Source organism: Ochotona curzoniae, unplaced genomic scaffold, assembly GCF_017591425.1.
Source record: "Ochotona curzoniae isolate NIBS_2020 unplaced genomic scaffold, NIBS_Ocur_1.0 scaffold_1037, whole genome shotgun sequence".
NCBI classification, from domain to species: domain Eukaryota; kingdom Metazoa; phylum Chordata; class Mammalia; order Lagomorpha; family Ochotonidae; genus Ochotona; species Ochotona curzoniae.
Window position 1 is genome coordinate 21,718,283 of NW_024467083.1, and position 13,539 is coordinate 21,731,821.

A 13,539-nucleotide genomic window follows, 5' to 3' on the forward strand; every position below is an offset into this window, starting at 1 on the left:
TGTTTGGGGAAGGAACCAGCAGTTGGAAATTAATTTTGCTCTCTCAGAGATTGGGGCCAACAAATGCTATATCAGAGGCACTAGCATCCCATGTGGGTGCCGGTTCATGTCCTGGCTCCCCACTTTCAGTCTGTCTCCCTGCTAACATGTCTGGGAAAGTAGCAGAAGATGGCCCAACTACTTGGGCCTTGAGGGAGACCCAGAAGAAGCTCTTAGCTCCTGGCCTCAGCCTGGCTCATTCCCTAGCCTTTGGAGGATTTGGGGAGTGAATCAGCAGGTAGAAGCTCTCTGTGTTTCTCCTTCTTTTTATCTATAGCTGCCCTTTGAAGAAGCAAATTTTTTTTTAACTTTCCTTTCTCTCTCTCTCTCCTCCTTCTCCCCTCTTACTTTTCCCTTTGTTACTTTTTTTCAAATAAACTATACATGTAATTATGTATTTAGACATAAATGTATATGTTTGCTTACATGTATAAATTGCTATACTTATCAGAAAATTATAGCAAACATGATACTAGTTGCAGTAGTATCATGGTATCATGAATATCAATATTACTAACAATAGCATGAAATTATGAAGTTAATTATGCGTGGAGCAGTTAATTAAAATATTTTTCTCCAATTGTTAGATGTGTTATATATTTGACAACAATAACTGCTATTTTTATCATACTTGTATATTTCTATACCTTTGCTTTAAATACGTACTAGATCATCATAGCAAGTCAGTTCTTTGACTAGTTATCTATTTACTGTATGCATCCTAATAATTCGTCCACAGATGCTAAACACATCAGTTTTAAGTGAGTTTTTAAAAATCTTTTTAACATTGTTTTTTATTTGAAAGTCAGATTTACAGAGGATAGAAGAGATCTTCCATCCGCTGATTCACTCCCCAAAAGGCTGCAGTGGCCAGAGCTAAGCTGATCCATAGCTGAGAGCCAGGAGCTTCTTCTGCGTCTCCTACATGGGTGCAAGGATCCAAGGACTTAAGCCATCCTCTGCTTTCCCAGGCCATAGGCACAGAGCAAGATTAGAAGTGGAGCAGGCCAGACACAAACCAGCAGCCGTATAGGATGCCAGTGTTTGCTACTCGACCACACCAGCCCCTTAAATATATATTTTTTTAAGCTTTTATTCAAAAGGCAGAATGACAGAGAGGGAGAGACAGACATCTTGTTCTACCCACGGGTTCTCTCCCATCTGCTTGGGCCATCATCTGCTGTTTTCCTGGATACATTAGCAAATTGCTGGATCATAATCAGAGCAACTGGGAAGCAAACCAGTGTTTATTATGGGCTGTTCTCATGGCAAGTGGCAGTTTAACCCATGGTATCATAAAGTTCCTCATATGAGGGCCCAGCATGGTAGCCTAGCGGCTAAAGTCCTCACCTTGAATGCGCTGGCATCCCATATGGGTGCTGGTTCTAATCCCGGCAGCCCTACTTCCCATCCAGCTCCTTCCTTATGGCTTGGGAAAGCAGTCAAGGACAACCCGAAGCCTTGGAACCCTGCACCTGTGTGGGAGACCCAGAAGAATCTCCTGGCTTCGGATCGGCTCCACTACAACCATTGTGGCTGCTTGGGGGTTGAATAAATGGATGGAGGATCTTCCTCTCTGTGTATCTGACTTTCCAATAAAAATAAAATCTTTAAAAAAAAAAAAAGTTCCTCATATGAGATAGTAAGAGTTACCTGAAGCTAAAAATAGTAAGATGGGCATTTGGCACAGCATTTAAGATGCCCCTTGAGATGCCTGGATCCTGTCAAAGTGCCCGGTTGGAGCCCTGTCTCTGCTGCTTCTGGCTTCTAGCTACTGTGCATCCTGGGAGGCAGCGGGTGATAGCTCAACTGTTTGAGTCGCTGCCACCCACATTGAAGCTCCGGATTGACTTCCAGAGCCCAGGCTTCAGCCTGCCCCAGCCTCTGCTGTTGCCGCAGGCATCTGGGGAGTGAGTCAGTGCAAGGTACACTCTTATCTCCAGCTTTGCCTCTCATAGGAATATTTTAAAATAAAAATATAAACCACATAGCAAAGAATAACAAAGATCTGTATTCACAACCTTATTTAAAGTTGTATCTCTTACATTGTAAATGAATAGCTAACAGTTTTTTAACTCTGCTGTAAAATACTGTACATACCAAAATTCAGAAAGGAACTGCACTTGTTTGACTGAACAGCTTCTGCTGGCTTGCTTGGTGGTGGAGAATTACAGATACCTGAAATCAGAAGAAAAAAATACCAGGAAAAGAATGATGACCAGCTCAGATTGCTGTTGATCAGACTGCATAATTATTGACACTTAAATGTTTCCCTCCAAAGTGATTAATACCTCCAAATAACATATCATTATCAAATGTTAACAAAACTAAATACTTACAACTCGACACTGCAATTTCACTGTTTTACGGATTTGTTTTTTTCAAGTTTATTTTCTTTGCAAATAGATTGTATAGTAAAGGCCACCACTAAAGATTGTTGCCAAGATTAAGATCCATGATATCATGAACCAACTTTTTGTGGGATTCGTATTTTGGCTTTAGACTTAACTTTGTTGGGTACTTTGAATACTCTATACAGATTTTTATTTTGATTAAAGAGGCACAGAGGAGAAAGAGGGAGAGAGAAACACGGCCACCCCATCTGCTGATTGATGCCCTAAGTGGCCAGAGCAGCCAGGGCTGGGCCAGGCCCAGGTCAGGTGCTGGAGACTCACTCCAGCTGTCCTGCAGGAGTGGTAGGGGCCCAACTAGTTGTTTTACAGGGTTTAGGAAGTTGAACTTGGAGTTGGAGGCAGGATGCAAACCCAGGCTCTAATGTCTATCTCTCTTCTCCCTCAATCTGCCTCTAATAGTTTAAAAATATTTTTCTAGCTCCTTATCCTGTGTTACTTTCTGCCCAGTTTAAAAACAATACAAGCTTGGTCCTCATCCTTGATGTGTGCTAGTACAACAAAAATAAATTTCAAGTTTGTATATACTTTCTAAACACATAAATGAGGAGAAATTATTAGATATCTCTCTTTTAAGATTTTCATAATGCAACATGAAAATTCACACAGGTGCTTGTCCATGCTACCCAACAGAATTGTAGAAACACTTTTTGTTTCTGGAGGTAGTTCAGTATGAATCAGTAGTAATTTTATTGTACTAACATGTAGTAGATGACGAAGTCAAAATGCTGATCCCTCCTGGGACAAGGCTCGGCTCCTCCACTTCCATCCCGGATCTCCTGCTAACGTGCATTCTTGGAGACAGTGCTCGGGCTCCTGGGAGACCCGGATTGTGTTCCAGTCTCCTGACTTGGTCCTGACCAAACCCTAACTAGTGGACATTGGGGAAGAGAGCTGGCAAGTAGAAAAGCTTGCTCACTCTCCCTCCCCCGCCCTGTTCCAATTATTTTGGGTTTTGTTTGTTTGTTTTCTAGGTAAATAATCTTTAAAATACCCATGCATATTTATTGAATACCCACTATGTAGTGAGCATTGGGCTAGGCATCAAGGACTGAGGCATGAATATGGAAGCAATGATGGTGAGGAGGTGGAGAGATGTTAGTAATTATACTGCATGTGACAGAGCTGCATACATCCTCAGCTGTCTCAGAAAGGGAAATACTTTACAAAGAAGACAGCAGTTCTGTAGGTATCTGTATCTGGAGACATTGCTATTTTGCATATTGCCTTCTCGTTATTTGTATGCTGCCTCCCCAACATTCATTCTCTCGGCTCCTGGTAAGAAAACTAGTATTCCTTTCCATTCCTTCCCAATTTTTTCTTTAAGGATTTTTTTCCTATTGGAAGGGCAGATATACAGAGAGAAGGTGATAGATTATCTATCTGCTGCTTCACCTCCTAAGTGGCAGCAGTGACTGGAGCTGAGCTGATCTAAAGCCAGGAGCCAGGAACTTCCTCCAGGTCTCCCACATGACACAAGGTCCCAAGGTTCTGGGCAGCCCTTGACAGCTTTCCCAGGCCACAAGCAGGGAGCTGGATGGCAAGTGGAGCAGCTGGGTCACAAACTAGTACCCATATGGGATCCCAGCAGATGCAAACAAGAATTTAGCCACTAGACTACTGTGCTGGGCCCACCAATCCTGCGTAGTTTTTAGCTTGCATGCTTCCAGTGGAGCTGATTCTCCCTTATGATCATGGCAGTGTCCTGCAGCACATGCAGACTCATTGTTTCATTGTTGGTAGATGGGCATGAACACACTCTAAGTGATCAGTGTCCACATGTAAAAATTGTTAATCATTGGGTATGACACTTTCCTGAATGATGCAATGTCAAATATACTGGCAGTAATTGATTCAGGGATGAGCAAGTGAGCTAGGCCAATTAAAACTAGTCATCAATGAGCAACCAGGAAAGACTGTTCCCTTTCCCCCATCATAAGCCCAAAACCACATGGCAGAACTTGCCTAGACATGAGCTAATACAGGGCAAAACAAAGCTGGGCGACAGGGATTGAGATTAGGTCCTGATTACATCATACGAGCTATTGGTTACAAGCCAATAAATGTGCCAAATGCCTGGCCCTTTTCGGTTTAAGTCAGCCCAAGTTGGGTTTTTTTTTGAAACTTGCAGCTGAAGGATTCCTGAGCAATTAGCTTCCCAATCAGAGTTGGCATCGGGTATCGTAGTTGAGAGCCTCCACGCTTGTCACCCTATAATTCATTCTCCATATAGCAGCCAAAATGATCTTTTTAAAAAACAAGTCACGTAACATCTCTGCCCAAAACCATTTTATGGCTTCCCATTGCATGCAGAATAAATTCTACTTAACATGACACATAAGAACCTACTCCATCCTTTTGTTCAGCCTCACCTGTCTTCTCCTTCTTGCTACCCTGCAGCTAGAATGGCTTCCCTTTCAGTTCTTCCATAACAGATTCTCACCCCTTGAAGAGTTTGTATATGCTGCTTCCTCTATAGAGGGATCTCCCAACACTGAGCCTGACTGGCTGCCTCTTCTGTCTCGAGTGCAGTTGTCACTTCCCTAGAAAGGGCTTCCAGGACCATCCGTTGTTATTCCCTCTTGTAATTTTTCTTGTGTTTTCCTTTATAGCATTGATCACAATGTATTATTATGTGTGTTTCTGTGAATTTACTTGTTTAATGTCAGCCCCTCAGCAGCCCTAAATGCCACAAAGGCAAGAATCTGTGCCTGTTGTGCTCACTATCTTATACACAGAGTGCCTTCCATAATATCTGACACAAAGCTGGCACTCAGTAAATGATAATTGGATGCCTGAAAGACACTGGGCTTATATGCTTGGTTAGACAGACAAGGAAAGCCTGATTTCATTAAAACCAGGACCAACTTTAAGTCCAGACCAGTAAGAGATACTGGCTGTAGGGAGAACTTATAGAATTCCGCAGGCATGAACCATCTGGAAGGGATAGAAGATATGTATGCAGTTATAGACAGAAAAGTCTAGAACTTGAGGGTCAATTTTGGGGATAGGACATTGTTCATTTCAGGGCAAAAGACCAGAGAATCAGGGTAGCTGAGGTAGAAATATAGCAGTGAGGATCCAGAGAAATGTCCTGGGAGCTCTTTAAGACTCAATATCTAAGAGAATCCCGCCATACCCTAATGTTGTGCCAGTTGAAGTCAGCCTGAGTGTTAGGTTTTTTTGCTTGATATCCCCCAAATGAGTGTTTGGAGCTACGGAAAGAAATTGGGTGTATCATAAGTTGGTCTAGTCAGATCAATCTTTGGCTAGCTGTACAATTTTGGCTTTAGTTCCTCTGTTTCCTACCATAATTTCTTTTTGGAATAGTTAAAATCTCTTTTGATTTACTTCAAAGGAAAAGGCATATTTTCTGACCATAGTTAAGCCATCATTGGTAGGAAACAGTTGACTTCAAATATCACAGTTACAATGGCAATGATAGAAAACCAGCACAAATCTTGAGTTAATGGAGGCGGGTAGAGTATAAAACCAGAAAAATAGAGGGCAGCAATGCTATATAAACCTTCCTGCTTAGGTTTTCTCAGTGCTCTTTGTCCCTCCCTGTTTCACCATTATAATAGTCCTTCATGACTAACCAAACAGACTCAGTTTGTAAAATGTGTATCACTATGTTTCATACACTTTGAATTTGTAAATAAAGATTTCTAAGACAGTTTACCATACATCCAGCGGTCTGTGGGTTTCATTTTTATGACCGTATAGCCAAAAAGGGTCAGCAATACCATTGTTAATAATACTTGGTAAAAATGGAAATGTGTCAATGCTTTGCTTATTTCATTAAATCAGCACATTTGTTTCACAATCTGTTTTTGCTGTGGTTATTTTCAAAGGAACTCTATCAGAGGTTAAACTGCTGAGAACCCTAAGTAACAGTCTTGTATGGGTAGAGAGTACCAAACGCTGCACTGACTGTCATCCCATGTGTAAACAGAAAGCCTTCCACCCCTGCTGCTCCCCACCTGGCCTCTTCATGGTGGAGCCGAGCTAAACACAAGGCTTGCAGCGGTGGTTCTGATCCACTGGATCCAGGGAAGGCCCTCTTTAGGAATAGCCACACAAAGAAAAATATAATCATGAAAGGAAAATATATATAAAAAAAATAAGCACAAAGAAACTTACTCTTTTTCATGTTTCGCAAAATTTTCAAACTCTGCAAAAGTAAAGGAAAAAGTCAGTTTTCCCTGTGTCACATAAAATAATCAAGTGGAAGTATCGACTTAAGTTAAAAACATCAAATTCAGGCCTGGCACGATAGCGTAGTGGTTAAAGTTCTTGCCTTGAGCTTGCCAGGATCCCATATGGGCACCAGTTCTAATCCTGGCAGCTTTACTTCCCATCCAGCTTGCTGCTTTTGGCCTAGGAAAGCAATCAAGGACAGCCCAAAGCTTTGGGCCCTGCACCCGCGTGGGAGACCGGAAGAAGCTCCTGCCTCCTGGCTTCAGATTGGTTCAGCTACAGCTGTTGTGATCACTTGGGGAGTGAACCATTGGACAGAAGATCTTCTGTCTCTCCTCCTCTCTGTATATCTGTCTTTCCAATAAAAACAAATAATTCTTTTTTAAAAAATCAAATTCCTTAAAAAAAAAAAAAAACAGCTGTGAAAATCTACAATTAAGGGCTAGCGCAGTGGCGTAGCAAGCCAGTTCTTAGTCTATGGCACCGGTATCCCATAGGGACACCAATTCAAGTGTCCCAGCTGTTCTATTTCCAATCTAGGTCCCTGCTAATGGCCTGGGAGAGCATCAGAGGATGTCCCAAGGTCTTGGGCCCCTATGTGCATGAGTGCAAAAGATCTGGAATAAGTTCCTGGCTCCCAGCTTCAGACCAGCCCAGCTCTGGCCATTGTGGCCATTTCAGGAGTGAACCAGTGGATGGAAGATCTCCCTGTGTCCCTCCTTTTTGCTGAACCCTGTATACTTCCAAGTTTAAAAAAAAATCTTTTAAGAAACACAGACTTATTTTTCCATCTGGCTAATTTGTAATTCACTGCAAAATTGCTACTTTCTAAGTGCTGTTTTCAAGATTTATTGGAAAGAGTTACAGAGAGAGAAGGAAAGACAGGGAGAGATCTTCCATCCACTGGTTCACTCCCCAGGTGGCTGTATTCTGTAACTGCCAGGCTGAAACCAGGAGCTGCTTCTGCTGCACGGGTAGCAGGGCCATCCTCCAGTGCTTTTCCTAGGCCATTAATAGGAAAGTAGATCAGAAATGGAGGAGACAGGAGCACGTACTGGCTCCAATATGGAAAGTCAGTGTCACAGGCAGTGGTTTTGCCCACTATACCACAATGCCACAACCCCAACCCCAAACTGCCATTCAATTTTACGCATTTTTTTCTACCCTTACATGTATGACACTACATATTTAGAAATACTGAACCCACAACTGCTTCTGAATGTAGCTCTGATCCACAGCCATGCCCGTGATAGTTGAGATTTGCCAGGCACATGCTGTGCTCAGCTTCCCGAGGCCAGCTCCTGCCCTCCTTTCAGCTAACCCATGGCCTCTGCCTCTCCTGTGGGGAGGCCTCCCACTTATCTCTTTCAGAAACTTGTCCAAACTCACTTTACTCCACATTTCCCTCAGGATGTGGTTTCATCTGCTCCAGATTAGTTTATTCTAGATGCTTTTCATGTTTTTCATGTGGCATTCTGTTCCAACAGACTAACGACATGCTCTTTTCAGAAGTATGCAGATGCCTTTGTGATGTTTCTGTTTCCCTAACTGAATAAAAAATGTGTCCTTCCATGTAATAGACACTCCACGATTGCCTAAGGGAAACTTTTAGACAAAATAATTTATTTAATCCTTCAAAAACTCCAGGTTGGACCGGACACAAAAGTTTTAAAAAAAAAAAAACAAAACTCCAGATTTTTACTCCAGATTAAAAATGCTGCCATCTTTGTCTTCCATCTACCTAGTGTCTAACCCTTCTCATGTAAATAAGCACTATTCATCTCTTCTTATTGTTACACTATTCATTTCTTATGCATCTTCCCAGAGTTACTTATGAAGCATGCCCCACATCGGGGACCTGGGATGGGCGGGAGACTGGGTGGGGCTTCTCCCTTTACCTCAGATATAGAAAAAAAAAATGTAGAAATGACAGTCTTACACACTTTCCTGTAGCCCTTGAACCTCTGTGGCATAATTAACTATGAAAAGATTGTCAAAAATAAAAAAGAAACAAAGTAAATATACATATAGATCATATTGTTCTCCCCCCTTCTTCTAAAGATTTATTTATTTTTATTGGAACATCAGATATACAGAAAACAGAAGAGACAGAGAGGAAGATCTTCCATCCTATGATTCACTTCCCAAGTGGCCACAACTGCCTATCCGAAACCAGGAGCAGCTTCCAGGTCTCCCACACGGGTGCAGGAACCCAAGGCTTTGGGCCATCCTTGACTGCTTTCCCAGGCCACAAGCAGGGAGCTGGATGGGAAGTTGGGCCGCCGGGATTAGAGCCGGTGCCTATATGGGATCCTGGAGCATGCAGGTAAATACATTAGCTGCTAGGCTACTGCACCAGGCCCATATTGTCCCCTTTTTAAAACAAAAGTTAATAAACTATAGGTACATTAAGAGAATCTTCATTCATTTTTTAGCTGCATGATATTCCATTGTATGGACATTCTAAATGACTTATGGAATTGGTTCCTTTATGTGTGACATTTGTGTGCTTTTAGTCTTCTACTCTTACAATGTTACTGCAGTAAATACTTGGTACATATGTAATCTCATGTATGTGCAGGCATGTTTGCTAGAAGGGACTCGTGGGTCAAGGAATGTTTGCATTTGTAATTCTCCTGTAGGAAAATTGTTCTCTGCAGAAGTTGTAGGAGTATGCATTCCCATCAACAATGGAGAATGCTTATTCCCTGCTACTTCTCAAACAGAGGCTGTGGATAAGTCTTTGGAATTTGCTATTCTGATAGATGGAAAGCTGTGTCACTCATTTTAGTGTTGTATTTCTCTTATCAAGAATGATGTGGATTTGCATGAAGACCGAGTATGAAGTGGGTAGAATCGAGCTGGACTACAACACCCATTGGTTCACAAGGAAGACAGGGCTGGAAGCCGAACGGACCCAGTAATCGCAACGACCAGCATATGCATAAGCTGATTGGTGTGACGAACAGTGTTGGAGTCTGTACTAGCAAACTCACTCAAGAATCAGATCTGGGATCAACTCAGATGAAGTTTCTTTGGATATTTCTCCAACTGAACTGCTGATCTTGGAACCCCAACCATCAAGAGACTGTCAGCCAGTGGACTCTGAATAGGTTTCATTACGGTTGGGACGGAGAGATTGGCAGCAATCCAGAACTGATGAACTATCAAAACTGTATGAGCAGGACCCTTGGAGCGCGCCTCATGTTGGGGATGGGGGATGGGTGGGAGGTAGGGTGGGGCTTTCCCCTTTGTTACTCCCCTAACCCTAGATACAGGGCAAAATGATTATATTAGTGTGGAAACAATGATATTACCCACTTTCACCCTGTAGCCCATGACCCTTTGTACCCTAATAAACTAAGATTATTAAAAAAAAAAAAAAAAAAAAAAAGAATGATGTGGAACATATCAAATGTTAAAGGGAAGACCACACTTACTCACTTTCCTTAAACTATCTGTCATACATTTTTGCCCATTTTAATTTGAGTTATTCTGTTTTATAAGTTTCTTTTTTTAAAAAAAGATTTATTGATTTTGGGGGCCGGTGCTGTGGCCTAGTGGCAAAAGTCCTCACCCTGAACGTGCTGGGATTCCATATGGGCACCGGTTTTAATCCCAGCAGCTCCACTTCCCATCCAGCTCCCTGCCTGTGGCCCGGGAAAGTAGTTGAGGACGGCCCAAAGCTTTGGGACCCTGCACCCGCGTGGGAGACCCGGAAGAGGCTCCTGGCTTCAGATTGGCACAGCACCGGCCATTGCGCTCACTTGGGGAGTGAATCATTGGACAGATCTTCCTCTCTGTCTCTCCTTTCTGTATATCTGACTTTCCAATAAAAATGAAATAAATCTTAAAAAACAAAAAAGAATGTAGGCTTCTTGCATGTTTTTGAAAACTCCTGTCTTCTTTACCTTACTCCGTGTAAAGCCTTTCCCAGGAGTCTTCAGCGTCTGTCTTGAAGAGGTTGAATTCTCCGCGGCTTCAGGACAGCTACTAGAGTATGTTTCTGTACGTTGGGCCAGCACACCTTCAGTGAAGGAAAAGAGTTGTGATATAATTTCTTAACCTTTGTGTTACATTGGATAATTCTTAGCTTGACTTCTGTAGGCATTATCTGATGTATATATACTAAGCATTGAAAACATGTTTCTGTGCTATGTAATTACTCTTTGCCTTTTCCATTTAGGATTTTCTTTAGCAACTTTTTTAACATTCTAATTTTTTTAAATAATTCTTTTGGAGTGAAGCTCCTGCCACTTACAGTCTTCATCAGCAAGGAGGAAGGACTCCAGAGTTCGCTCTGGGAGTGGAGGTGGTGGCGAGGAAGAGCTGTCCCGGGGCAGCTCTGCTGTGAGAGAAGCAAGCAACAAAGCCAAGCGGCCCATCAGTTAGAGGTCTTAGAGCCCTTTCTGCCTTGTACAGTTTTCCTAACTAATCATTCTTAATCTACAACTACCTTACCAATGACCAGAGCCTCAAGAACTTTGTCTTTATACCTCTTTTGCCATATTTACCAAGAAGTGTTCATATTTACCAAGAAGTGTTCATATTTACCAAGAAGTCATAGCTTACTCACAGATATATTCTTCCAAAGGAATTGAATTAAATCATTGTCTAACTACTGTTTTGCAGGAAATCCTGGGGATAGAGGAATGTGTTAAATAAAACCTTGAGGATGCAATTAGTTAAAACCAGGGCCTCTGCCTGCCTATGGTACTGGTATCCCATGTGAATGGCAGTTTGAGTCCTGACTGCTCCACTTTTGATCCAGCCCTGTTAATGTGCTTGGGAAGGCAACCAAAGATGGCCGAGGTGCTTGGGCCATTCACTGACATGGGAGACTTGGCAGAAGGTTCTGGCTCCTCACTTCAGACTAGCCCAACTCTGGCCCTGGCAGCCATTTGTACAGTAAACCAACAGATGGAAGTACTTTTTTTCTCTTTCCTCTTCTCTCTCTGTAACTGCCCTTCAAATAAATGAAATAATTTTTTTAAACCGAACTGTTACAAGTTTAAAAAACAAAAACCTTTGGGACCCCGCAGGATGCCTCAACTGGCTAATTCTCCATCTCCAAACGCTGACATTCCATGTGAATGCCGGTTCATGTCTCAGCTGTTTTGCTTCCCATCCAGCTCCCTGCTTATGGTCTAGGAAGACAGCAGAGGACTATAAATCCGTGTGGGAGACCCGGAAGAAGCTCCTGGCTTCAGATCAGCTCTGCCCCAGCCTTTGAGGCCATTTGGAGAGTGAACCAGTGGATGGAAGATCATCTCTGTCTCTCCTTCTCTCTGTAAATCTACCTTTCCAACGAAAATAAATCTTAAAAAAGAAAAATATTCTTAAAAAAAGAAAAACATTGAAATAAGCCAACTACAAAACATTTTTGAGACAATTTTAAAAAATTGAATACAATCTGGATATTGCATAAGAAGAAATTAGTCAATTTATTGGTATACTAGGTAATTGTAGTAAATTTAAAATTTACAATATAACAAAGCATTTCAAATCATGGAGCCATTTTCCCACACTGTAAGCTTCTAAAGATACAGATGGCATTCTGTTGGCATAAGCTTTCCTTATACAGTGCTATGATGTGTTACATTAATAATACCTTTTCAAAATGAAAATTCAGTGAAGTACTGAATTTCACTTGTAATTGGTGGTTTTATTCTCTTAGAATTAAGAAAGTTTTGCTCATTTCTTATGCATTGGGTAGCATGCAAAAATATAAGACTTTCCCAGCAAGCATCTAATACAGTAACTAATTTACAATAGAAACTTAATAAATGTTTGATAACTACTCTCAAACAGTCTGTCTTCTTCTACTTTGCTGGTAGGCAATATTTAAGAATTGAGACTGCCTTTGTGGGACTTGCACTGTAGGGCAGAAGGTTGAGCCGTCACATGCAGTGCTAGCATCCCTTCTGAGTACCAGTTCTAGACCTGGCAGCTTCCTGCTAATGTACCGGGAAAGCAGCAGAAGATGGCCTAAATGCTGGGCTGCCTATACCCACACAGGAGACCCAGGAGAAGCTCCTGGCCCAGCCCTGGACATTGTGGCCATTTAGAGATTGAGCTGGTGGTTGAAGGATCTCTCACTGTCTTAACTCTGCTTTAAAAAAAAGAAAAGAAAAGAAAAGAAGAGCTGTCAGCTAATGATATCCTAATAGATATCTTCTTAAATACTATTTCCTCTTAATATTATCCTGATGAATAATCCATAGTACATATTAGTGCATTAAATCTAAATTGTTCTGCCTACCTCTGTGTGTGTGTGGTTGTATGTGTGTGTGTGTGTTAAATGCACGTCAGTTTTGTCACTGGTGACATTTAGTACATTCACAGTGTTGTGCAGTCATCACCTGTCTGGTTCCTGAGTGTTTTTGCCACCCCCAAAAGGAAACTCCACACCCACGAGGTGTCTCTCTACTCCCCCTTTCCACCAACCACTAATCTGTTTTCTGTGTTTGAGGAGTTGCCTCGTCTAGATAATTCATTGGACTAGCTTTTAAGACCAGAATATTGCCACATCTAGTTTTTTTTATTATTATTTAAAAAAAACACTTTAATTTATTTGAAAGGCAGAGGGACACATACAGAGCAAGAAAGACCTTCCATCTGCTAATTCACCCTGCAAATGGCTGCAATGGCCAGGGCTGGACCATATTGCAACCAGCAGCCTGAAACTTCATCTGAGTGTCCCACCTGGGAGGCAGGTGCCCTAGCACCCTGACCATTTTCTGTTGCTTTTCGAGGTACATTAGCAAGAGAATCAGACTTTAAGTGTAGCAGCTGGCCCTGAAGTGTTTATATAGGGATGCTGGTGTCACAGGCCATGGCTTGGCCCACAGCAACACATGCCCCTGCCACATCTTAACCACCCCAATTT

General features: G+C 42.0%; 1 protein-coding gene across 3 annotated transcripts in view; it reads right to left on the minus strand.

Moving 5' to 3' along the window:
• The window catches only part of PTPN22 (protein tyrosine phosphatase non-receptor type 22), a 62,212-nt gene that overhangs the window by 3,140 nt on the left and 45,533 nt on the right, over positions 1–13,539 (minus strand). For 2 of the 3 annotated variants that reach the window (XM_040998303.1, XM_040998301.1), the window contains exons 17-20: positions 10,912–10,998; positions 10,562–10,677; positions 6,594–6,624; positions 2,140–2,217 (exon numbers count right to left, since the gene is read on the minus strand). In XM_040998303.1, the coding sequence (XP_040854237.1) occupies positions 2,140–2,217; positions 6,594–6,624; positions 10,562–10,677; positions 10,912–10,998 (312 nt within the window). The remainder of the gene's footprint in view (positions 1–2,139; positions 2,218–6,593; positions 6,625–10,561; positions 10,678–10,911; positions 10,999–13,539) is intronic. The other variant, XM_040998302.1, reaches the window with a different exon arrangement.